Source organism: Somniosus microcephalus, chromosome 12, assembly GCF_052327205.1.
Source record: "Somniosus microcephalus isolate GS21.2 chromosome 12, FLI_Smic_1.0, whole genome shotgun sequence".
Classification (NCBI taxonomy): domain Eukaryota; kingdom Metazoa; phylum Chordata; class Chondrichthyes; order Squaliformes; family Somniosidae; genus Somniosus; species Somniosus microcephalus.
The window spans coordinates 73,207,609-73,233,782 of NC_140998.1; the positions used below are offsets into that span (position 1 = coordinate 73,207,609).

General features: G+C 44.8%; 1 protein-coding gene across 2 annotated transcripts in view; it reads left to right on the forward strand.

Moving 5' to 3' along the window:
- adss1 (adenylosuccinate synthase 1) overlaps nt 1–26,174 on the forward strand; it is a 79,193-nt gene that overhangs the window by 42,266 nt on the left and 10,753 nt on the right. The window contains exons 6-10 of one of the 2 annotated variants that reach the window (XM_086003106.1): nt 1,056–1,163; nt 10,431–10,512; nt 14,080–14,206; nt 15,800–15,954; nt 24,367–24,491. In XM_086003106.1, coding sequence (XP_085859232.1) covers nt 1,056–1,163; nt 10,431–10,512; nt 14,080–14,206; nt 15,800–15,954; nt 24,367–24,491 — 597 coding nt within the window. The remainder of the gene's footprint in view (nt 1–1,055; nt 1,164–10,430; nt 10,513–14,079; nt 14,207–15,799; nt 15,955–24,366; nt 24,492–26,174) is intronic. The other variant, XM_086003107.1, reaches the window with a different exon arrangement.

Here is a 26,174-nt window from a genome sequence, read left to right on the forward strand (position 1 = left end):
TCTCCTGACTTCAGGAAAGATCTATGTCCTGACTAGCAAAGTTGAAAATATATCCTTAAATTAACTGTACATACATAAGATAAATACAGTGCAAATGGAGCAGCTTTGGCAGCAAGGGAACTGGATCACATTACAGAATAGCTTCCAGTGAGGTATCCAATTAATATTAACTTGAGAGCCAATGGGAACATAGGAACAGGAGCAGGCCATTCAGACCTTCGAACCTGTTCCACTATTCAGTAATATCATGGCTGATCTGCGATTTACTCCATATACCTGCCTTTGGCCCATATCCTTTAATACCTTTGGTTAACAAAAAGCTACCAATCTCAGATTTAAAATTAACGATCGATCTAGCCTCAATTGCCTTTTGTGGAAGAGTTGCAAACTTCTACCACCCTTTTGTGTGTAGAAGTGTTTCCTAATTTCACTCCTGAAAGGTCTGGCTCTAATTTTTAGACTATGCTCCCCTAGTCCTAGAATCCCCAACCAGCAGAAATAGTTTCTCTCTATCTACCCTATCTGTTCCCCTTAATATCCTGAAAACTTCGATCAGATCACCCCTTAACCATCTAAATTCTAGGGAATACAACCCTAATTTGTGTAATCTCCCCTTGTAACTTAACCCTTGAAATCCGGGTATCATTCTGGTAAACCTACGCTGCACTCCCTCCAAGACCAATATATCCTTCGTAAGGTGTGGTGCCCAGAACTGTTCTCAGTACTCCAGGTGTGGTCTAACCAGGCCTTTGTATAGCTGCAGCATAACTTCTACCCCCTTGTACTCTAGATCTCTAGACATAAAGGCCAGCATTCCATTAGGCTTTTTGAATATTTTCTGTACCTGTTCATGACATTTTAATGATCTGTGTACCGATAGATAAATCTGTGTTTGTTTATCTTTGAGAGTTTTCTTGTACAACTTTCCTTTGCCGAGCTATTTTTAAAATGACATGGGACGATAACTATTGCTGTACTTTTGTTTAAAGTGAGGAAGTAAAGAGCGGGCTTCTTTCTTACACATTACATTAAAGAAGTGTATCTTGTTTTTGTAGTATTGGCACTACAAAGAAAGGGATAGGACCAACATACTCTTCAAAAGCAGCACGAACTGGTCTCCGAGTCTGTGACCTTTTGGCTGACTTCAGTGACTTTAGTTCCAGGTAACAATACAGAAACTATGTGTAAGCATCTGAATTAAATGGAATAACCTAGGTAACAATTCAGCATGGTACGGATGTTGACTTTATGCCTGTAATGTGTTGACCAAGTTGGAGGAGACACCAAGTAACAGTTGAATAAACCTAAGCCACTCTTGTGCACTTTCTTACATGAATACAGGCCCGGAACCAGGTTGCCTGCCATATCCAAGTGTTTGGTTACCAAGTGTTGCTGGATATGGGGAAAGCAGGAGAAAAATATTTTGAGGGGAAAATTAATATATAGAAAATAAAAAATCTCTTAGTCCCAGATTCTCACAGCATTTTCAGGTCTGCTAAACGTTTTTGTTTTGCAAGTTGTCTGAAAGTGATTTACTACATGTGAAATTTTTTTTTTTTAAAAAGGTCTACACTTGTCAGATATGGGAACCATTTGGTTCATAATGACGTAACCGCACATAATGTAAAGTATTATCAAATACAAATGAACTTCAAACCTATCTTTTTATCATCATTGAAACTAAAAGGGTAGAATTTAATCCACTCTAGCGGGGCAGTGGCCATTTAACTGGATTGATTGGACTTGCCGCACCGTCCCCACAATAATCTCACTGGCTGCAATTTAAACTCCGAACATAATTTATGTGGCTGAGGTGGCCACCGGAAGCAGACAGATGCCTCCTGAATCCATACCAATTGCAGTCCTATAATTTAGTTAGGACACTAGCACTATTTTAACCAGGCGGGACAGAAGCCCCACCCAGCAGCCAAACAGTCAATGCCTGAAGCCAAACATCACTGGATGGCTTCAGGCACTGATTGTCAGGAAGCAGTGTTTAAAGGGGCACTCAGCTGCAGGCACTTGGATTATAGGGATCTGTGTTGTATCATGGTTAGTGGAATTCCAATGGATTTTTGAGCTTGGAGATTGCGTCTGTCTTTATTGTCTTATGATTAAGCTCTCTCAGCTTATCATGGGTGCCATTTTTGTGTTCATTGCTTTGGATGGAGGAACAGTTGGACCAAGAGGAGAAGCAGCAACAGCCAGGACAAGCAGATTAGAAGACAGCAAGTGAGGGTGTGGAAGTCCTTAACAAGCCCACGGGGCCTGTTCTGCCCTCGCAACGCGCTTCTATGCAGAGCTAGACAGATAGCGAACAACTCGATATCTTCCAATAAAATCACAAGGCTTGACTTTTCTTGTAACGCTTTACTGAACGATTCTAATTGTAAAACTGAAATACAACACAGAAATGGAAGCACACATTAGTATACAGGCGCATAACTGATATGTATACACAGATTTAGGTACGCCTGAGCAACACAGTACATTTAGTAAACTGGGAGGCATTCTCTTTAAATTAGCCCTGTACATAGTGTATGAAAATACAGCTACTAGTTAATCAGCTAGACAGAGAAAAGTTACAACTAAACATTTTCTACAACATACAGTGCACATTAATCATCCATAGCATTCTAAAATACTTACAGACAAACAATTTCCAAGACTCAAGCATGGGGACAATACAACTGCCCGGAGCCTGTGCTGCTGTAGGAGCACCGTGGTGTAGGTCTGTGTCCCAGCGAGGACTCCACGAGGACTACGTAGCAGTCCTGTGGGGAGCGTGATGACCTCATCACGCTCGGTAGCGTTGTCCGCGCTTGGGGCGTCACGTGATGCGCGTGGTCGCGTTTCTGGCCGTGGAGGCCGAAGTCGGGAGCGGGAGCTGGAGGCCAGGCTGAGCCGATGCTTGCCGCGGGAGCGGAAGATCGCGTCACTCCCGGCGGCTGGTAGATGCGGCCGAAGACGCTAGGCCGGGCTGTGCCGGCAGCCTTTCTGGAAGGCCGAGTCGGGCCGGCAGCCGCCTCACGCACGTCACGTCGTACGTGCCGTGACGTCAGCACGCTACGTTGTACGTGACGTGACGTCAGCACGCTAAGGCGCGTCTTAAAGGGGCAATGGCCCTAAAAGGTAAGTTAAAGGGGCAACGGCCCCAACAGGTAGGTTATACATATATAAGTAAGTTAAATACATAGTGAGGTTAAGTTAGAGGGAGAGACAGCACACTCCCCGCTTGGTACAATTCCATTTGTACCACTACAGATACAAAATAACCTGGAGAAAACGTCCTTTGGCTGCCACACGCTCAGAGTCCGTTCTCTAGATTTCTTCGGAAAGGAGGACTACGATCTCTGAGACTGGCCTCGGAAACACCTTGACAGTCTCTTCCTTGACGGTCTTCACCTCCACCTTGTGGACCCTCTTGTCCCTGCTCGGCAGAGTTTTGACGGCTAGTCCCACTGACCGTTCGTTTGTGTGCTTGGCTGTCTTTCAGCAAGACGACATCTCTCACTTTGACATTCGGCTTGTCTTCTGTCCATTTCCTACGGCTCTGTAGGGTGGGCGAATACTCTCCTCCCCATCTCTTCCAAGAAGTGTCTGCACGACACTGTACTTGCTTCCACTGCTTCCCGTGCAGCTCGGCCATGTCGAAGTTTCCAGAGGGAGCTGAAATAGCACTCATCTTTTGAGTCAGGAGCATCGCTGGGGTGGGGACTGCAGGCGTGTCTGGGTCGGTGGACCCCGGCACCAGGGTTCTCCTGAGCGAGCAGAGGCGCCCCGCAGCCTGCTCCCCGCTACTCGGAAGACGGCGTCCAGGAGGGCGAAACGGCAGGGGTGCCGCCCAGCTGTGTCTATCGTCCTTGGACCTTTCAAGCACTGAGCATCCTAGGCCATCTGTGCTCACAGTGGGGCCTGCCTCTTCCTCACAGGCAGAGGAGGTTGACCTATGATGCTGCGTCATGTCGTCGTAGTCCTCCTTTGCCTGGATCCTGTTTGGGCATGGGCTGAGACAGGATGTGCGACCGTTGCACGACACGTTTGCTTTATAGACGCTGACATCCGCTGGTTTGTGGACTGTTCCCAGGCAAACTCCACCCACGAGGACCCATCCCAAGTCAAGCCGCTGCGCATAGGGAGCATCGTGGGGCCCGTTGATGTGCTCACGTACCTTGTGCACCCTTAAGATGTCTCTTCCCAAGAGTAGGAGGATTGGAGCGTCCGGGTCCACAGCTGGAATCTTATTGGCAATTGGCTGTAGGTGGGGCTGATGGCGTGCAACCTCTGGGGAGGGGATTTCCGTCCTGTCCTCTGGCATCATGTCGCACTCAATCAAGGTGGGGAGGGGAAGCTGTAGTTTCCCATCCATGGACTCGATCATGAAGTTCCCGACTCTCCTACCCGTAGTATCTGTTGTCCCTGCACAGGTTTTTAGCGTGTACGGAGCGGTGCTGGCCTTGACGTCGAAGAGATTGAAGAATTCCGTCTTCGCTAGGGACTTGTTGCTTTGCTCGTCGAGCACTGCATACATTTTGATTGCCTTCTCCTTTCTCCCTGCAGGATATGCTTTAACCAAGCAGATTTTGGAGCATGAGCGTGGGCTGCTTGCATTTCCGCAAACCTCTGTACACTTGGAGGTGACTGAAGATGTGCTTTCGCTTTGCTCCCCGCTATCCTCTTTGTCAACCGCGGCGCTCTCGGTGGTTGACGGAGGAGGACCTGGATGCAGGGCTGCTATGTGTTTTTCGCTGTTGCACTCAAGGCACTTGATTGTCGCCTTGCAGTCTTTTGCCATGTGCGTAGTCGACCCACAACACCTGAAGCAGATGCGGTTCTCTTTCAGGTATGACGTGCGCTCATCAATGGGCTTGTCTCTAAAGCTTCGACACTTTTTGAGTGGGTGGGGCTTCTTGTGTATAGGACACTGACGATCTGGGTCATCCACTTCATTCCCAGCAGAACTGGATTGGTTGACTGAGGGTTCGGCTGGAACCTCTGTTTTGTGCACACTCACAGAGGCTTTGTTGCTGTCCTTTGTGGGTTTCTCTGTTCTCGAAGGAGCGTAACTGCTGGAGGTGGAGAAAGCGAAACTTGGATCATTCCTCACCCTTGCCTGTTGTTGGACAAACCTGGAGAAGAGAGAGAAGGGGGGAAATGCCACTCCATTTTCCTCCTTGTACTTGGATCCCTTAGCTATCCATTTCTCTTGAAGATTGTGGGGGAGCTTTTCCACTATTGGGTTTACCCCGCGAGCCGTATCCAAATACGAGAGGCCGGTCAGGTAACCTTCTCCCTTGGCACACTCCAGTTCGAGGAGAATGTCGCCCAGTTCTCTGAGCTCGACATTATCCTTGTTGGTTAGCTTCGGGAAGTCCTCAAGCTTCTTGAGCAGTGCGTGTTCGATGACTTCTGGTGTCCCATAACAGTCGTTGAGACGTTGCCAAACCAGGTGGAGGCCTGCTGTGGGATTGAGGACGTGCGCTGAGCGAATTCTCTTCGCCTGCCTTGACGACTCGGCTCCGAGCCACTTTGTCATCAAGTCTAGTTCTTCTCTGGCTGACAGATTCAAGTCCTTGGTGGTACTCAGGAAGGATGCTCTCCATGACCAATAATTTTCAGGACGGTCATCGAATTCTAGGAGGCCTGAACTTAACAATTCTCGGCGAGTAAGGTACCTGGCGAAGTCTTGTGCGCCTTGCGGCTCGGGCGAGGACTGCTTAGCTGGATTGGCCGAGTGTTGTGGAGGTCTCTGCAGGTGAGTCTTACTCGTTTCTTCTCTTTTGAGCTCAGTGTCTCCGAAAACGGGCCGTTTGTTGCTGGGGTGAGTAGCTAGTTCTACGTCGAGATACCTGAATGTTTCCTTTGGGAACACTTTGGAGTGTTGTTGGACATACTCATTTGTACGTTGCACTGGACTGAGGGGCTGTTCCAGGTCATATGTTTCCTGGCTGGGCTCCCCGCGTTCGCTCTCCTCATCTTCTTCATAAGCTGCGGCTTCGGCTTTAGCGGCAGCGGCAGCTCTCTGGCTTTGGAGAATGTGGAGAATGGCAGCGATATCAGCTCTCTGCTTTACAAGGTCGGCTTTCTGCTTCATCGTACTAGCTTCGAGGTCAGCTCTCTGCTTCATCGCACTAGCTTCGAGGTCAGCTCTCTGCTTCATCACACTAGCGTCGAGGTCGGCTCTCTGCTTCATGAGGTCAGCTTTTTCAGCGAAGGACAATTGCGCTTGGGTGGCCTTTGCCTTGGCACGTGCTTTGGCGGCTGTAGAAGCTGTCGATGACGACGGTCTGCTGGACCGCCGAGATGACCTAGAGGATACTTTAGAGAACTGTGACTTGGCGTCGTTTGCTGGGAGAGCTGTCGGTGACGACGGTCTGCTGGACCGCCGAGATGTTCTAGAGGCTGCTTTAGAGGACTGTGACTTGGCCTCGTTTGCTGGGAGAGGCTCATTCTTCTCGATTGGCTGGTCGACTTCCTCTAGAGTATATTGTTTTCCTGAGCGTAGACTCATGGTAGCTGAGTGGTATCTTCCTGTGCTTGAGCCCGCTGTGCTGCTGTCTTTTTACTGTTCTGCCCTCGCAACGCGCTTCTATGCAGAGCTAGACAGATAGCGAACAACTCGATATCTTCCAATAAAATCACAAGGCTTGACTTTTCTTGTAACGCTTTACTGAACGATTCTAATTGTAAAACTGAAATACAACACAGAAATGGAAGCACACATTAGTATACAGGCGCATAACTGATATGTATACACAGATTTAGGTACGCCTGAGCAACACAGTACATTTAGTAAACTGGGAGGCATTCTCTTTAAATTAGCCCTGTACATAGTGTATGAAAATACAGCTACTAGTTAATCAGCTAGACAGAGAAAAGTTACAACTAAACATTTTCTACAACATACAGTGCACATTAATCATCCATAGCATTCTAAAATACTTACAGACAAACAATTTCCAAGACTCAAGCATGGGGACAATACAACTGCCCGGAGCCTGTGCTGCTGTAGGAGCACCGTGGTGTAGGTCTGTGTCCCAGCGAGGACTCCACGAGGACTACGTAGCAGTCCTGTGGGGAGCGTGATGACCTCATCACGCTCGGTAGCGTTGTCCGCGCTTGGGGCGTCACGTGATGCGCGTGGTCGCGTTTCTGGCCGTGGAGGCCGAAGTCGGGAGCGGGAGCTGGAGGCCAGGCTGAGCCGATGCTTGCCGCGGGAGCGGAAGATCGCGTCACTCCCGGCGGCTGGTAGATGCGGCCGAAGACGCTAGGCCGGGCTGTGCCGGCAGCCTTTCTGGAAGGCCGAGTCGGGCCGGCAGCCGCCTCACGCACGTCACGTCGTACGTGCCGTGACGTCAGCACGCTACGTTGTACGTGACGTGACGTCAGCACGCTAAGGCGCGTCTTAAAGGGGCAATGGCCCTAAAAGGTAAGTTAAAGGGGCAACGGCCCCAACAGGTAGGTTATACATATATAAGTAAGTTAAATACATACAGTGAGGTTAAGTTAGAGGGAGAGACAGCACAGGGCCTATAGCCCAAGAGTCAGTTTTAGGGATAACTCTGAGCAGCGCTTCACCAGGCAGGCTGTCGCTGATCTATGCAGCCTTCTCCAACAGGACCTTCTACCTGCTGGCCCAGGTGGCCATGCTTTGCCAGTGACTGTCAAAGTCACCACCGCCCTTATCTTTTTTGGCTCAGGCTCCTTCTTTGCTGTTAGTCTGCAGTGCACAACTGCATCAAGCAGATCACCAGTGACCTTATTGCCAGGGCCAATCAATACATCAGCTTTCCCATGGGTGTTAACGCTCACAATGGGAAATCTCTGGGATTTGCAACAGTGGTTAGTTTTCATCATGTCCAGGGCCTTATAGAATGTGCTCCTGTAGCCATCAAAGTACCAGCAAATGAACCAGCAGCTTTTGTCAACAGGAAGGGCTATCACTCAATGATTGTCCAGCAGGTGTGTGATTACTGCAGAAGGTTCATGCAAGTCTGTGCCAGTTTCTCGGCCATCTTTCTATCCGTGCTGCTACGTTTCATTTTATACCATATGCTTGAATTTTTCTAACATGCCTCTGGTGAGACACCTTATCGTATGCCTTCTGAAATGCCATACACAGTTTTTAAAATTTGTTCTCCAGATGTAAACAATACTGGCAAGGCTGCATTTCTTGCTCATCCCTAGTTGCTGTGAGGAAGTGGTGGTGGGCCTTCTCCTTCAACTCCTGCAATTATTATTGCTGTGATGTTGCTTCCATAATGGTGTTGGGTAGAGAATTTCAGGACATTGATTCCGTGATGATGAAGGAATGGTTGACTGACCAGAAGCAAGGAGTTGGCGTAAATAGATGTTGATAGAGTGGATAAATGTTGGCAGTGCTGTATCCTTGGAGTCAGGCTGTGCCCACTTTTGTTATTGGTGTGTATATAGATATAGAGATAGATGATTTGGACTAGCGAGGTAGATTCTAAAAGACTTCCGGGAGACATGGGCAGGTTAGCAGAATGGGCAAGCAGGTGAAAATTAATATGGATGTGTCAAGTTATACATTTTGGGAGGAAAAATTAGGAATGGAAGCATATACTCCATGGAAAGATGGTGAAGGGTGTGGATGAATTAAGAGACCTAGGGGTTCAATACATAATTTCCATATAGTTAGTGTGCGCAGCAATAAAATATGCCTACAGCATTTTGGGTTTTATAATTAGGGGCATAGAGTAAAGAAGTAATAAATTTATACTAAACATTGGTTAGGCCACAGTTAGAGAATTGTGTGCAGTTAGAGAACTGTGGTCATCCCATTATAGAAAGAATATTAAAGCCATAGAGAGCACACAGCATAGATTCACCAGGATGATGCCAGGGATGGGAAGCTATAGTTATGAGGAGACACTTGAGCTACAGGGACTTTCCACTGGAGTAGTGGAGGCTAAATAAAAATGTAATAAAGCTATCTAAAATTTTGAAGGATTTTTATAGTGAATTTGGGAAAACTATTTGCTCTGGTTGAACAGTTAGTGACGAGGGATCATCAATTTAAAATTGTCATTAAGAAAGTGAAAAGAAAGGTTGGGAGAAATGTCTTTACCTAGGGTTGTTGGAGCATGGAATAGAAACATAGAAGATAGGAGCAGGAGTAGGCCATTCGGCCCTTTGAGCCTGCTCCGCCATTCAATGAGATCATGGCTGATCATTCAAATTCAGTACCCTGTCCCTGCCTTCTCCCCATATCCCTTGATCCCTTTAGCCTTAAGAAATATATCTAACTCCTTCTTGAATATATTTAATGAACTGGCCTCCACCGCCCTCTGTGGCAGAGAATTCCACAGGTTCACCACTCTCTGGGTGAAGAAATTCCTCCTCATTTCAGTCCTAAATGTCCTACCCCTTATCCTTAGACTATGACCCCTGGTTCTGGACTCCCTGACCATCGGGAACTTCCTTCCAGCATCTAGTCTGTCTAGGCCTGACAGAATTTTATAGGTTTCGATGAGATCCCCTCTCAATCTTCTAAACTCCAGTGAGTATAAGCCCAATCGACACAATCTCTCCTCATACATCATTCCTGCCATCCCAGGTATTAGCCTGGTGAATCTTCGCTGCACTTCCATGGCAAGAACGTCCTTCCTCAGATAAGGCGACCAAAACTGCACACAATACTCAAGGTGCGGTCTCACCAAGGCCCTGTACAACTGTAGCAAGACATCCTTGTTCCTGTACTCGAACCCTCTTGCTACGAAGGCCAACATACCATTTGCCTTCTTAACCGCCTGCTGCACCTGCATGCTTACCTTCAGCGACTGGTGCACAAGAACACCCAGGTCTCTTTGCACTTCCCCTTCTCCCAATCTATTGCCATTCAAATAATAATGTGCCTTCCTGTTTTTGCCACCAAAGTGGATAACCTCACATTTATCCACATTATAGTGCATTTGCCATGTTTCTGCCCAATCACCTAACCTGTCCAAATCATACTGGAGTTTCATGACATCCTCCTCGCAGCATACCCTCCCACCCAGCTTTGTGTCGTCTGCAAATTTGGAGATATTATATCCAATTCCCTCGTCCAGATCATTAATATATATTGTGAACAGCTGGGGTCCTAGGACCAATCCTTGCGGTACCCCACTAGTCACTGCCTGCTTTGCTACAGGGAATGGTTGAGGCAGAGACCATTGCACCCTTTAAGGGAAAATTAGATAAATATTTGAAGCAGAATATGATGCAGGGCTGTGGGGAAAGGGTGGGGCAGTGGGATTAGTTTTAGATTGTTCTGGGAAAGAGCCAGCAAAAACACAATGGGCCAAATGGCCGCCTTCTGTGCTGTAAACTCCGATGGTTCTTTATTTGATTAGAAACAAATCCCATCAATAGAATAAAAGTGAAACTAATAAAGACTTTTTATATGATTCTTGAATCCTTAACAGATTTAAAATTCTGGCTCAACAGTATCAGTCCATGTTCCCTAGTCTGAAAATAGACATTGAAGAACAACTTAGAAAATTAAAGGTAAAACGATGAAGGACATATCTTAAGTCAACATATTTACTGTCATGTTACTCAAAATTGCATGTGAGAATATATCTCTATTAGGTCATTGCATGGTAAACTTACTTAATGTAACAAAGCATTTACCCTTGATATTAGTTCACCTACTTTTGCAATGATTCAGTAAAATCTTTCGATAAAGTGTAACTGTGCTTAAATAATAATCTATCATACTTCCTATTCATTTCTGTAAAATTTTATAGTGACCTGGAAGGGATGTAAAAAAGGTGAGAAACTAGCAGCGAGAGGGTAACATAACATATGAAGATACATACCCTCAAAATTAAACAGTATAATTCCAGGTCCTACAGATCATTAAATATGGGTGTGCATAGTGAGTTCAGGATCCCATTCTGGAGTAGAAGAATCTCTGTGAAAGCCAACCTCTGGCTGCCTTTGAATACCTCCCAGTGGATGGTTCAAGGAAGAAAGGCAGAAGCCTAAGAATAGATTATTTGTTTTGCTATTCCACAAGAGGCCCTAGAGAACTGGAAAATAAATGCAAAATATAGAAGAAATATTTTCTTTTAATTGAAAGCTGAGAAGTTTACTTTGGTGAACAGGAGTTATTTACCACGATGTGAGAGCGAGCCTTTGGTTTACTAGTAGCATTCTCTGAAGGTGCAGGGTTCAAATCTCACTCCAGACAGTCCTGATGAGTGAAGACCGGAGCTCCAGCTCTGAATACTGGGTTGCTATCTAGTGGTATACTCACGTTTGGTTGGTGTGGGTGGTTCTCCAACATCATATGGGTTGTGGGCACCCTTAAAATACCTTCTGGAAGTCCATATTGACAACATCCATAGACACTCCTCTGTCCACCATGTTAGTGACCTCCTCAACTAGATTAGTCAGACATGAACTACCCTGTGCAAACCCATACTGATTTCTGATCAACTCATACTTGTTCAAATGCTCAGTCACTCTGTCCCTGATGATAGACCATAGCAAGCAGTTTTTGTTTTGGATTTATTGTGGTCATAGCTCTATGGACCACGATCACAAAGGTCTGAAGAGACATTTGCCAATTAATCAATATGTAACTCTAAAGTAGAAACATAGAAGATAGGAGCAGGAGTAGGCCATTCGGCCCTTCGAGCCTGCTCCGCCATTCAATGCGATCATGGCTGATCATCCAAATTCAGTACCCTGTCCCTGCTTTCTCCCTGTTTCCCTTGATCCCCTTAGCCTTAAGAAATACAGAAGATATAAAATATAGTAGATTGAGTGTCCATAGAGATTCAGTGTAACCTTTGTGTAGCACACTAATTAATTACATATTCAAAGGAAATACTTTTTTCAATTCAATCTTGGGCTGTGGTCGCCACTGGCAATCCTTAGTTGCCCTGAGAAGGTCGTAGTGGGCCTTCTTGAACCACTGCAGTCCGATTCTTTGTAGTGGTGATACAACGAAGTGGCTTGCTAGGCCACTTCAGAGGGCAGTTAAGAGTCAACCACATTGGTTTGGAATTGGAGTCACATCTAGGCCAGACGGGGAAAAAATGCCAGATTTTTGAGCCTAAAGGATATTAGTGAACTAGTTGGGTTTTTACTGACAATCCAACAATGTCAAAATCACTTTTACTGAAAGCAGCTTTTTATTTGTAGATTTTTAAAAACTGAATTCAAATTTGCAAACTGCCATGATGGGATTTGAACTGATGTTCTCTGGATTAATAGTCCAGTAAGTACACTTCCTTCATGGAGCCAATTTCCATCTGCTTTGCCCCCTGAGAATGCCTAGTTCCTGATGTACAAGAGAGAGAAAAGGGGTGGAGACCCCTTGTGCTGGGTTTCCATCTCCTTTGCACTTGTATGTATTTCCAGGGGTTTCCCCAGAAGGGCAGAGTGCTTTTGCCTGTAATGGGTGGAAACATTCTAATGGAAGGCTAATGAGGCATGAGTGATCTTCAGTCTCATTTCCCTGGGTCTCTGCCCTTGATTTCCTGGATCACCAGGACCATGATAATGACTTGCATTTTCAAATACAGATGGGTGCAGCATAGGGGTTCAAAGTAGGGTCATCATTCTTTAAATGATGTGCATTCGCCACACACCACTATCTAGCCCAGCCATCTCATTAGTCCACCTGGATGTGGGGGGGTGGGATTAGTGTGAAGTCACTGATTAATTTGAGTTCAACTTCTGACTGAAGTGTACTGACACAATGGGAGAGGCACTGGGTTTTATATGATGTGGGAGTAGTAGACCGCATGCGGCATCACCTATCTAATATCGGGCCAGAATTTACTGTAGCCAGTGAACGAACGACACCTGCCATTCGTTCAAATTGCCCTTACCCATTTCTGTGAACTTTTGCACTGGAAGTGAGAGATTCAAACAGCTTGGTGCTGGGACCAGTATGAACAGGGCAAGCAACTGTGTGTCTCCTTAACTGATCAGATTGAAGTATTGTTAATGAGCAGTGCAGAGTGTGAACCAAGAAGTGTAAGCTAGAATAATGAATTCAATGTCAAATCAGGTACAGAAAGTGAAATAAAGAGAAGGAAAGAAAGATTGGATTATGAGAGAGAAAAAAGAGACAGAAAAAGTACAATAAAAATTGAATGTTTTAAAAATCTCCAACAACAATTAAAATGTGAAGGAATGAGACTCCACATTTGTAAAAGTTAATTTTCAGTGCCAGAGTGGTTGTTTGACAGTAATTTAAGATTTATCACGCCATTAAAAGGGTACATAGACTGAAATGGACAAGCCCTAACTTTCTGTGGCGAGTGTAGTCTGTACCTATGATGTCCGTACAGGAAATTCCCACTGTTCAATACATTTGAAAGGGGAGCCAGACAAGGAGATGCTGTTTCCATGGAGGAACGGAGCTTCTCAGACAGCAACTTCCAGATTTTCGTGTTTAATTGCGCATTTGCACTTGCCTGAAGTTGCTGTCCAGTTTGCACGTAAATAATGGTGAGCGCCATTAGCCTCACTGTTACTTTTACAGTAAATTCTGGCCCATTAATGAAGACATTTATTTACTTAAATGGTGCTAACTTATCAAGCTAGGCTATACTCCTGTGGTGTGTGGAGGAAATATATAATTCAAAGAATGAGGAAGACCCTACTAGGTAGGTAGTATGTCTATCAGCTACTTCAGATAACCTGCTTCAACTCATCAAATTGGTATTCCCTGCTGTCAGGAGACCTACAATATAGGTCAGCGGTGGATTGTCACCTCCTGCTTGGGGACACATTCACACTAAAATGTTGTCACCACTGTTTGAATCCATTTTTACTCTGCATGTTTGAGACCTTTTCAATGCAAAATTTGGTCCCATAGATGTTCACCGAACAGATTCCTGAAGTTAGAAAAATACTTTTTATTTAGAAGAGAAGAGAAACAAATGACACTTAATGATAATTCAGTAATATAGAAATGAATAGGAGAGTTTCTGGTGGTATGGCAAACTTGCTGTTAATTGAAGCTTGCTCTTAATTAGAGTAGCTTATATTTCCAATTTATCTGTGTTCTTTAACAAAAGCATGCTGTAATATTTGAACTCTCGTCATTAGGAATATGCTGAACGTATAAGGCCAATGGTACGAGATGGTGTTTACTTTATGTACGAGGCTCTTCATGGTCCAGCAAAAAAAATTCTTGTGGAAGGTGCCAATGCAGCATTACTCGACATAGATTTTGGTACGTTTTTGAAACCATGCATTTTACCAATTAAATAATTGTGCACGCACCACATTCAAAAACTGAATCTGAAATTTGATCAATAACGCTACAAAATTCAGATTAAGAAATACAAGCAACTTCAATTTAGATGCAGTATTTTGAAGCATGTTCCTATTATCAAACCTTTTATTTCCTTTCCTTCATGTTAATGCAATACTAATGAGTTAAGATTAATTCGATATTTGGTTCAAAATATATTTTTCCAGAACATGTGATTCCCCTTTGCTGCTCATTAACTTGGTCATTTCAGTAAGACCAGAAACATCTGTGTCCCACTGCAGCACTGCTGTATCTTCCAGACTAGCATCAGAAGACATCCATCTTGGTGATGGAGGTTCTGCCAAAAGTTAATGAGCCCAGCCCAGTTTCCTGTCAGGAGCAGGAAAATCCAGGCCCTATTGTGTGGAAAAAGATAGCACAAGGAATCAACCAGATATTCGTAGCACACGGATATATTTAATGACGTTAATTGTTGCTGGAGTTCAATGGGACGTAGTACCTGTTGGGCTTTTTACAATGCAGACTAGTTCCTTGTTAAGATGGTCAGACCTGCTGTGTAGCTAAAACAAGCAGATACTGAAACAGGGTTGTGTAGTGAAGAATCTTCCAGATTTATGTGATGTTTTTAGTCCCCAAAACAATTCAAAATTTATATAGCAGTATAAGGATTTCCCAGCTGCAGTGTGTTCCTAACAACATAAGGAAGAAACATTCTGCTGTTGAAAGGGCCTCTAACTCTTCTAACCCCTCAAAGACCACTGCTTTTTATTTTTTTTATGTTTTAAACTTTATAGTCAACTGATGTCCCTGTTGTGCATACATGTGTTGTGCATACATGTCTTGCAAGCTTGAAGGTAGCAATGTTGAGCAATTTATACAATAAGCCTCTCCTTGGCATGGAGTTTTACCACTAGGTGGCAGCCTATCACATAAGAAAACACAGAGCAAAAAAGGCATTCAGCCCATCAAGTCTACAACATAGAGTCCATGTATGATTACTCCATCACGGACTTCTTTCTCACACCATCTGTTGATGGACCTTATGGAGCACTAATTTCCTCCCCCAAACACTCCTTCAGAAAAAATCAAGCAGTGATAAATACGTCTATTACCATCAATTTCATTTCTCAAGAGAGATGGATGTAGCTCCTTTCCAAGGGTGCCATTTGACCCTGAGTCAACTACATTCTCTGGAAGTTTTTCCACAAATCCATTGTCCTGTGGGGAAAAGACTCCTCTAATCTTGCTCGAGGCTTGTGAATGTTGTGCTTGTGTCCTTTAGTCCAATGCTTACTTCGAAGACCTGTATCCTGTCTGCGCTTGAACCTTTCTTCATTAACTTATATCAGAGGGTGTTTAGTGGCTCATTAAAGTCAAACGTGCAATTGTGTATTGCTGATTTGAACAAAAGAAAACTTTTGACGGTATGAATATGTAACGTGGGCCTTTTTTATTCTTAATTTTTAGATCAACATCCTGGAAATTCAATGATTTATTAAGCCTGATTGAGAGATTTTTCCAGTAACTGCAATTTATTTTTTCAACTTAAAGGAACGTATCCATTTGTGACTTCATCAAACTGCACAGCTGGAAGTGTTTGCACAGGGCTGGGTATTCCTCCATCGAACATTGGAGCAGTGTATGGTGTTGTCAAAGCCTATACCACGAGAGTGGGGATTGGGGCATTCCCAACTGAACAAGCAAATGTAAGTCTGGATTTCACTAATAGATTTGGAAGATTGAACATTTGCAGCACAGTTAAAATTGTATAACAAATACACTTTACTTCTACCTGTTCCTGTGCCAATGCAACTCTTTAGACAATTGCTAATAAATTTGGAAAAATTGCCTACAATTAATTTTACCTATTTATTTTCTCTCTCTCTCTCTCTCTCTCTCTTGCATGCTCTCTCTTTCGCTCTCTCTCAAATCACTGAGCCTCTGCTTTGTACTCTTCCAAAAAATGTAACCAAAATCAGAAATTCACTGAAATAAGAAAATCACAAGTGAAAACTCTAGCCCTCCATGGTATTGCATGTTGGAGTATCTACTCTGAACCACCTTGGACCCTCTGAGTGAATCAATCTTGTTAGTTATATTTAATCATTTTTTTTTTAAAGCAGCTTTTTTTTGGGTTGTTCTGCTCTACACATCTATTGGAACTATTCCTGCACAACTATTCCCTGCTAATACTGCTTTTGAGCTAGAGCTAGGCGTGCACAAGAATGGTGTGGAGTTGAATGGCTTTTTCCCTACCTCCCTATGGTGAACCAATGTACCCTATTTGTAGCCCAACATGTGAGCATGCTCCACACAATTCAAAGACTTGGCTAGACAGACTACCTTGGAGGTATCTGGTGTGACTGAGGAAGCAGCTTCCACTGCCATTGTGGATATCTGCTACTTCCCTTCAATATGGAACCTATAGATATTTCTTCTGCAGATTCTGGGTTAAGTATATATTTTGGTACTGTAGGGTAATTGTTATATGATCCATGAATCAACTGATACCCTTGGCAGGATCAGGCCAAATCTACAGACTTGCTTGACTAGGCTCTCAATTAGGCCAGTACATTGACGGAACTTCAGCAGTTGAGCCATTCTGCCCACCCCGCATGTGCACATCTGATCCCGATATATTTTCCAAGGTCAACTATTTTGCATGAGCAAGGGCGAATGCCTGATGGAGATTCACCCATGATTGGGACTCATAGTGCAGCAATGTGGAGGAAGATTCATGAGTTTTCTAGCTCTAGTAAATAAACATGCCACTTCAAGGATGCCCTGTTGGAATGATCCTGAAGTAGGTTAAAAAAAAATTAATGGCTATTATTTCTTTCAGTACCACAGGGAGGGTGGTCACAGCTTGAAGGTGGAGCAGAGGTCCATGTGCAGCATGTTGAAGCACTCCTGCATTGCCCCCTTAATGAAGCAAAGCCTCTTGACACTGCTCCTGCTGGGTACAGCCTGGAGGGAAACATGTTTTGGTACAGCTGCAGGAAAAGACCAGCTGGTCTGCCCCGGACTAACATGGCTAAGCACTTCTTTTCAAAACAGGACTCCAGATTCGTATGATCAGCGGCCTGTATAGTGTCAAAATGGTGTCCTTTTTCATTCATACTGAATAATTCTATTAATACAACCCAATACCCTGCTAGCTTTAGCTACAGTTTCTCTACATCAGTCATGAACCTTTAGTGATCTGCGCACAATAACACCAAGATCTTTTTCTCTCTCAACCTTTTTCAGTATTGTTCCCTGCAAATGGAAGGTGTATTCTGTGTTGGCCCTAACAACATGCATGACACTATATATTTATCTAAATTAAACACCATTTTGGCATTGTGTGGCTCACTCCCCTAAATCTTTTCGGATTTGATTGCATTCTTCTACCATCTTACCCGTACACAGATTTTAGGGTCATCTGCAAACTTAATTACCATACTCCCAACACCACTGTCCAGGTCATTAATAAAGATCATGAAGAGTAGCAGGCTGAGGATAGATCATAGAAACATAGAAGATAGGAGCAGGAGTAGGCCATTCGTCCCCTCGAGACTGCTCTGCCATTCAATGAGCTCATGGCTGATCATCCAAACTCAGTACCCTGTCTCTGCCTTCTCCCCATATCCCTTGATCCCTTTAGCCTTAAGAAATATATCTAACTCCTTGAATATAGAATTGGCCTCAACTGCCTTCTGTGGTAGAGCATTCCACAGGTTCACCACTCTCTGGGTGACGAAATTCCTCCTCATCTCTGTCCTAAATGGCTTACCCCTTAGACTGTGACCCCCTGGTACTGGACTCCCCTGCCATCGGGAACATCCTTCCTGCATCTAGTCTGTCCAGTCCTGTTAGAATTTTATAAGTTTCAATGAGATCCCCTTTCATTCTTCTAAACTCCAGCGAGTATAAGCCCAATTGACCCAATCTCTCCTCATACGTCATTCCTGCCATCCCAGGTATCAGTCTGGTGAATCTTCGCTGCACTCCTTCCATGGCAAGAACATCCTTCCTCAGATAAGGCGATCAAAACTGCACACAATACTCCAGGTGTGGTCTCACCAAGGCCCTGTACAACTGCAGCAAGACATCCTTGTTCCTGTACTCTAATCCTCTCGCTACGTAGGCCAACATACCATTTGCCCTCTTAACCGCCTGCTGCACCTGCATGCTTACCTTCAGCGACTGGTGCACAAGGACACCCAGGTCTCGTTGCACTTCCCCTTCTCCCAATCTATTGCCATTCAGATAATAATCTGCCTTCCTGTTTTTGCCATCAAAGTGGATAACCTCGCATTTATCCACATTATACTGCATCTCATAGAGTTATACAGCACAGAAAGAGGCCCTTCGGCCCATCGTGTCTGCGCCGTCCATCAAGCCCTGTCCAATCTAATCCCATTTTCCAGCATTTGGTCCATAGCCTTGTATGCGATGGCATTTCAAGTGCTCATCCAAATGCTTCTTGAATGTTGTGAGGGTTCCTGCCTCTACCACCCTTTCAGGCAGTGAGTTCCAGACTCCAACCACCCTCTGGGTGAAAAAGTTCCTCCTCAAATCCCCTCTAAACCTCCTGCCCCTTACCTTGAATCTATGCCCCCTTGTTATTGACCCCCCTACTAAGGGGAAAAGTTCCTCTTTATCTACCCTATCTATGCCCCTCATCATTTTGTACACCTCAATCAGGTCCCCCCTCAGCCTTCTTTGCTCCAAGGAAAACAACCCCAGCCTGTTCAGTCTTTCTTCATAGCTGATGCGCTCCATCCCAGGTAACATCCTGGTGAATCTTCTCTGCACCCTCTCCAAAGCAATCACATCCTTCCTATAGTGAGGCGACCAGAACTGCACACAGTACTCCAGCTGTGGCCTTACCAGCATTTTGTACAGCTCCATCATAACCTCCCTGCTCTTATATTCTATGCCTCGGCTAATGAAGGCAAGTATCCCATATGCCTTTTTAACCACCTTATCTACCTGTTCCGCTGCCTTCAGGGATCTATGTACATGTACACCAAGGTCCCTCTGACCCTCTGTACTTCCTAGGGTCCTACCACTCATTGTGTATTCCCTTGCCTTATTTGTCCGTCCAAAATGCATCACCTCGCACTTTTCAGGGTTAAATTCCATTTGCCACTTTTCCGCCCATCTGACCAACCCGTTTATATCATCCTGTAGCCTGAGGCATTCCTCCTCGCAATTTACCACCCCACCAATTTTCGTGTTATCTGCGAACTTACTGATCATACCTTTTACATTCTCCTCCAAATCATTTATGTAGATCACAAACAGCAAGGGACCCAGCACCGATCCCTGAGGTAACCCACTGGACACAGGCTTCCAGTCACAAAAGCAACCTTCGACCATCACCCTCTGCCTCCTGCCACTCAGCCAGTTTAGGATCCAACGTGCCAAGGCACCCTGGATCCCATGGGCTCTTACCTTCTTGACCAGTCTCCTATGCGGGACTTTGTCAAAAGCCTTACTGAAGTCCATGTATACCACATCCACAGCATTTCCTTCATCCACACACCTAGTCACCCCCTCGAAAAATTCAATCAGATTGGTCAGACATGATTTACCCTTGACAAAGCCATGCTGACTATCCCCGATTAATCCTTGCCTCTCCAAGTGGAGACTAATTTTGTCCCTCAGAATTTTTTCCAATAATTTCCCTACCACAGATGTTAGGCTCACTGGCCTGTAATTCCCTGCTACCCTTCTTGAATAATGGTACTACATTAGCTGTTCTCCAGTCCTCTGGTACATCCCCTGTGGCCAGAGAGGTTCTGAAAATTTGTGTCAGAGCCCCTGCAATCTCCTCCTTTGCCTCACACAGCAGCCTGGGATACATCTTGTCCGGGCCTGGGGATTTATCCACTTTTTGGCCTGCTAAAACCGCTAGTACCTCCTCCCTCTCGATGCTAATATGTTCAAGTATATCACAGTCCCCTTGCCCGATTTCTATGTCTACATCGTCTTTCTCCATAGTGAACACAGATGCAAAAAATGCATTTAAAACCCCGCCTACATCATCTGGCTCTACACACAGATTGCCACTTTGGTCCCTAATGGGCCCTACCCTTTCCCTTAATATACTTATAAAACATCTTAGGATTTTCCTTTTATTTTGCTCGCCAGTGTTATTTCATGGCCCCTCCTCGCCCTCCTAATTTCTTTAAGTATGCCCCTGCACTTTTTATACTCCCCTAGGGCTTCCTCCGTCTTTAGTCTTTTGTAACTGCCAAAAGCCCCCCTTTTTTTCCTAATGCATTTTTGTATATCCCTTGTCATCCAAGGTTCCCTTTGCTTGTTGGTCCCACCCATGACCTTTACAGGAACATGTTGGCGTTGTACTCTCTTTCCCTTCTGAAAGTCTCCCACTGCTTTGATGTGGATTTTCCTATAAGTAGCTGCTCCCAGTCCACTTTGGCCAGATCCTGCCTTATCATATTAAAATCGGCCTTCCCCCAATTTAGAACCCTTATTTCCGGGCCGTCTTTGCCTTTTTCCATGACCACCTTAAATCTCACCGAATTATGGTCACTGTCGCCAAAATGCTCTCCTACTGATACTTCCACCACTTGCCCGGCTACATTCCCCAGAATTAGGTCCAGTACCGCCCCCTCTCTTGTAGGACTTTCTACATGTTGGCTCAAAAAGCTCTCCTGGATGCACTTTAAGAATTTTGCACCCTCTAAGCCTTTCACACTCTGACTATCCCAATTAATATTGGGGAAGTTGAAATTTCCCACTATTATTACCCTATTATTTTCGCACTTCTCTGAGATTTGCCTACATATCTGTTCCTCTATCTCCCCCTGACTGTTTGGGGCCTATAGTACACTCCCAGCAAAGTGCTTGCCCCCTTTTTGTTTTTAAGTTCTACCCATATGGCCTCATTAGAGGAACCTGCTAATATATCATCTCTCCTTACAGCAGTAATTGACTCCTTAATTAATATTGCAACACCCCCTCCCCTTTTACACCCCCCTCTGTCTCGCCTAAAGATTCTATACCCCGGAATATTGAGCTGCCAGTCCTGACCCTCCCTCAACCATGTCTCCGTGATAGCAACAATATCGTACTCCCATGTGTTCTTCAACAACTTCAGTTCATCCACCTTATTTGCAAGACTCCTTGCATTAAAATAAATGCCTTCCAGCCTTGCCATATTCCCTTTTGCCTTCACATATTTGCTCTGCTTTCCCAGCTGACTTGTTTTTTCCTCCGTATTTGGCTGTAAATCACCCCCTACTATAGCTCCACTCTGTATCCCATCCCCCTGCCATACATCTGCCCAATCACCCAACCTGTCCAAATCATACTGGAGTTTCTCGGCATCCTCCTCACAGCACACACGCCCACCCAGCTTTGTGTCGTCTGCAAACTTGGAGATATTACATCTAGCTCCCTCGTCTAGATCATTAATATATATTGTGAATAGCTGGGGTCCTAGCACCGATCCCTGCGGTACCCCACTAGTCACTGCTTGCCACTCGGAAAAAGACCCGTTTTATTCCAACTCTTTGCTTCCTGTCTGCCAGCCAGTTCTCTATATCCAAGTCAGTACCTTGCCCCCAATCCCATGTGCTTTAACTTTACACGCTAATCTCTTATGCGGGACCTTATCGAAAGCCTTCTGAAATTCCAAATACACCACATCCACTGGTTCTCCCTTATCTTTTCTACCAGTTACATCCTCAAAAAATTCCAGTAGATTAGTCAAGCACGATTTACCTTTTGTAAATCCATGTTGACTTTGTCCGATCCTGTCACTGTTTTCCAAGTGCTCTGCTATTACATCTTTTATAATGGACTCTAGCATTTTCTCCACTACCGATGTCAGGCTTACTTCCCCGTTTTCTCGCTACCACATCCATTAACTACAACCTTTTGATGCGGGATTGGAGCCAATTCCTAATCCAGCATTTCAAATTTTTACTGATACAAGATTCTATCTTCTGAAGTAACCTAGTGTGAGGTACCTTTATCAAAGGCCTTCCCTCATCCACTACCCTAGTGACTTCCTCAAAAACTCATCAAATTTATTAAGTACGACTTTTTTTTCTAGAAGCTGTGTTGTGAATTTCTAATGGTTCCTTTCCTTTCCCAGTGATCATAAGGGACATCTCTTACGATCCCTTCAAGCAACATCCCAATAATGGATGTCGGGCTGATTGACCTGTAGTTTCCCGGCTCTGATATCTGTCCACATTTTTGAAAATAGGAACTACGTGAGTTAGCTTCCAGTCTAAGGGGACTATCCCTGACTCTATTGAAGAGGTGGGTAAGAGGCTCATGGAGCAGCTGTCCCATCTCTTTAATCACCCTTGGATGGATATTATCAGGACCTGGAGCCTTAACAATTTTGAGCTTCCCTAATCTATCCAAGATGACATTACTATCTATTTTAATAATGTTATTCAATACTGAGCACCCCTCATCTGGAACATAAGCAGCATCTACAGGAGTATAGATTGATGCAAAAATAGTCATTTAGCAACTCTGCCATAACCTGCGAATTAGTTTGAATCTGCCCTGCAGTATCCTTTAGTGGCCCTATATGGTGCTTAATGGTCTTCTGACTTCTGACAGCTGAAAAAGCTTTTGCTAGTCCTGCAACAATTATGCACCATCTTCTTTTCCAGAGACCTCTTGGCTAATTTTACGGCTGTTTTTGTCTCCTTTAATTACGTGTGATACTTTTCCCTGTTCTCCTGTGAGTTAAATGCCTTGTGTGTGTAGAATATCTTCTGTCAATCAAATTTGCCCCTCTACATTCCTCGTTATAACCATAATGGTTTTGTTTTACAATGTGCCCTTCTTTTGGGACATACATGGCTTCATTCTGTTTGTGAATGGTTTTTAATAGAACCCATTTGTCCTTGGTACTTGATTGCCTATCTAGTAGCATTGCCCAGTCAACTTGTGGCAAATCTTCAGCCATTTTTGTAAAGTTAGCCCTCTTAAAATCTGGGACCAGCATTCGATTGGCTGCAGCTTTTGGATTGGCCAATAAGACGAAACATAATTGTATTATGATCAGAGCTGGCCAGGTGTTCCCCCACATGGAGGTTTGATACAGAACTAGGGTCATTGCTAAAAAACAGATATAGAATTTGTTTATCCCTATATGTAAGAAACGATCATTGATGATGTCCACAAAATCTCAGCTACTCTCCCCACTAAACTTTCCCATCAGACCATTTAATACAAAGAAAGTTGAAGTCTTCCATAATGCAAATTGGGTCCAAGCTAGAAGCCTTTCACTCTGTTTTTCACTCTCTTCATCTTCCATTGCAGCCAAGAATAGGAGAATATCTGGGGGAAAAGCCACCCCAATGCAGAAATCTCCTGAGGGGAGTGGGGGGATGCTTAGAAATATTTTTACAATCCTACTACAGGACCTTCTCCTTGGCTGCCTGATTGACTTCCCTGAAAAAGAGTGCAAAAATTTTTTTTTTAATAATTTGGGGTTCCATACAGCAGCCTTAATTAGCAACAATAACACTTCCCGTTTACTCAAAGCACCATCACAACAGGGAACGCCTATTTCATACAGGCATCCCCAACATCAGGTGATCGGAGCCAAAATCATGACGTGTGATGTCAAATGGCATGCTGTTGCTAGACAGTGGGTATGCACCCAGCATAACTGCCGCTGGAAATCGGGAAGGATGCAAACACCGGCCCTCACCTGCCAAAATGACATTGCTACACCAGCAGAGGAGCAGCAGAAAATCCAGCCTGCCAACTCTTCCATAGGAGATTCTGATCTTGTACTCTGCCAATAAATCTAATTTTACCAAAAAGTAAGAAAAAAAATATAGATAGTATGGAGATGGGGCTTATTCCAGAACTCATGTTCCAGTGGAAGTCCCCTAATAAAATTCTTCCCATAATTGTCTGAATTGGTATTGCTGTTATCTATAATCTGTTTAATACTAGGCAAACATTATGGCAGTAATATTTGGATAGTCCAGCATTTGTTCTAAACTCTATTTGTATGTACAAATATTTTTAATGAATTGCATTATAAATGTAAGTACTACTGTATAACAAGATTAAGCTTCCTTCACATGTTAAGTTGCTGAAATTGAGCTGGAACATTTCAGGAAATCGGTGAACTGCTACAATCTCGAGGCAATGAAGTGGGTGTAACTACAGGCAGGAAGAGACGCTGTGGCTGGTTAGACCTAGTCATACTGAAGTATGCTAATATGATCAATGGATTTACCGCGTAAGTACATTGGATCAGATTCCATTTTATGTATTGTGTTACCAGCAAAGAAAGAACTTCAATTTATTTAGCACCTTTACATCTCCGAGCATCCCAAAGCATTTCATAGCCAAAGAATTATTTTGGAGTGTAGTTACTGTTTTGTAGGCCGATTCAGCAAGGCCCCACAAACAACAAATGATAAATGTCCATCTGTTTAATATGAAGGCTGGAATATAGTTCTCCAACAACATTTACATTGTCGGCTTAAAGTGCAATACGTAAAGTCGGAAAGATATGGAATTGGCTCACTTGACAACTATTTAGAAAAACGCATTGCATGGTGTAGGATTGAGCCATTCGGAGCAGGACAGTCCCAAGTTTAATCCCTAGGCCTAGAAATTCGGTTGGTAACGCCAGCGATTAGCACCTAAAGAGCCCGAGAATTGGGGTGTTACCCAATTTTCGGGCGGGCGCAGTGAATATAGCGCCACCTCCCATATTGAGTATCCTTTTAGCGCCGGCGCTAACTCTTTGCGTGCGCAGGCAGATCATGACGTCATTTCAGTGTGCAACGCCTTTTTGGCACCCCGGACCGGATATTCGGTGGTGCCCGCAACTTTTCCGCCTGGCGCTATTAGTGACAGTTGGATGGAGCGTTCCCAGGCCCTTCTCGGACTCGGGGGGTGCTATTTAAAGGGGACAGCACTAGTATAAAAGCTGCAGCCATTTGGGCTGGCCATTCTGATCGCTGCTGGAGAGAGTTGCTGACCTTCTGTTGGACAGTACTTTTCTCATTGAGCCTTTGGAGGCACTGGCACTGGCAGCTTGAGGGCCCGGCTCCCGAGCTGGTGATGCAGCATCTGAAAGCAGGGAGGTGGAAGAGTGGCTTTAGCAAAAGGACAGCTTGGCAGCAAGGGATGCCAGATTGCGGCAAGGCTGACATGAGTCCACCGTGAGAAAGCATGCTGGCGGGGGGAACAAGTGGAAGGAGACAGTTGTAAAAGGTGAGAACCTTACCATCGCTGTCGACAATGGGGTCGGCAGCTGCAGTGGTTACAGGACCACTCGGACGTCCTCCAAGAATCTGGTGGACTCTCTCCTCGAGATCCGTGAGAGTGACCACTTGTGGAGGTCTTCCACTGGTGCGAAGCTGGTCTTTGCCAGTCCTCGCCAGCTTGGACTGCAGGGGAAAGGAGGGGAAGTTATGTTACCAGATGCCCTGAGTGATCATCTCATGCCCCCCATGGTGGAAGAGCCCTTACATGAGGCCTTTAGTCAAATGTGCATGTGTGCCCAGAAAGGGCCATGGGTGCTTGCTGGCAGATGGCCAATGGGGCACAGGCCACCCTGTAGCCATAAAGTCAGGTGCAAATGAAGGGATGCAGAAGTTTGCAGAAACAACACCCACCCTCACGACCCGAGTGAGGTCGTTGAATTTCTTTTTGCATTGGACAGGGCTCCTGGTCACCATGCTGCTGGAGTTGACCCTCTGGCATACATCCCTCCAAGCTCGTCGGTAGTCCTTATGATTCGGCCTCCTGCCATTGTCTGGGTAGAGAACATCTCGCCGGCACTCCACTGCGGCCACCAATTGCTCCAGAGCCTCATTGGTGAAGCGCTCTGCTCTCTGTCTCACCTTCTCCATCTGGTCCAAGTTTTTAGCGCCAGAGAAGGGCATGCGCCGATTCTGAGGCCTGCAAG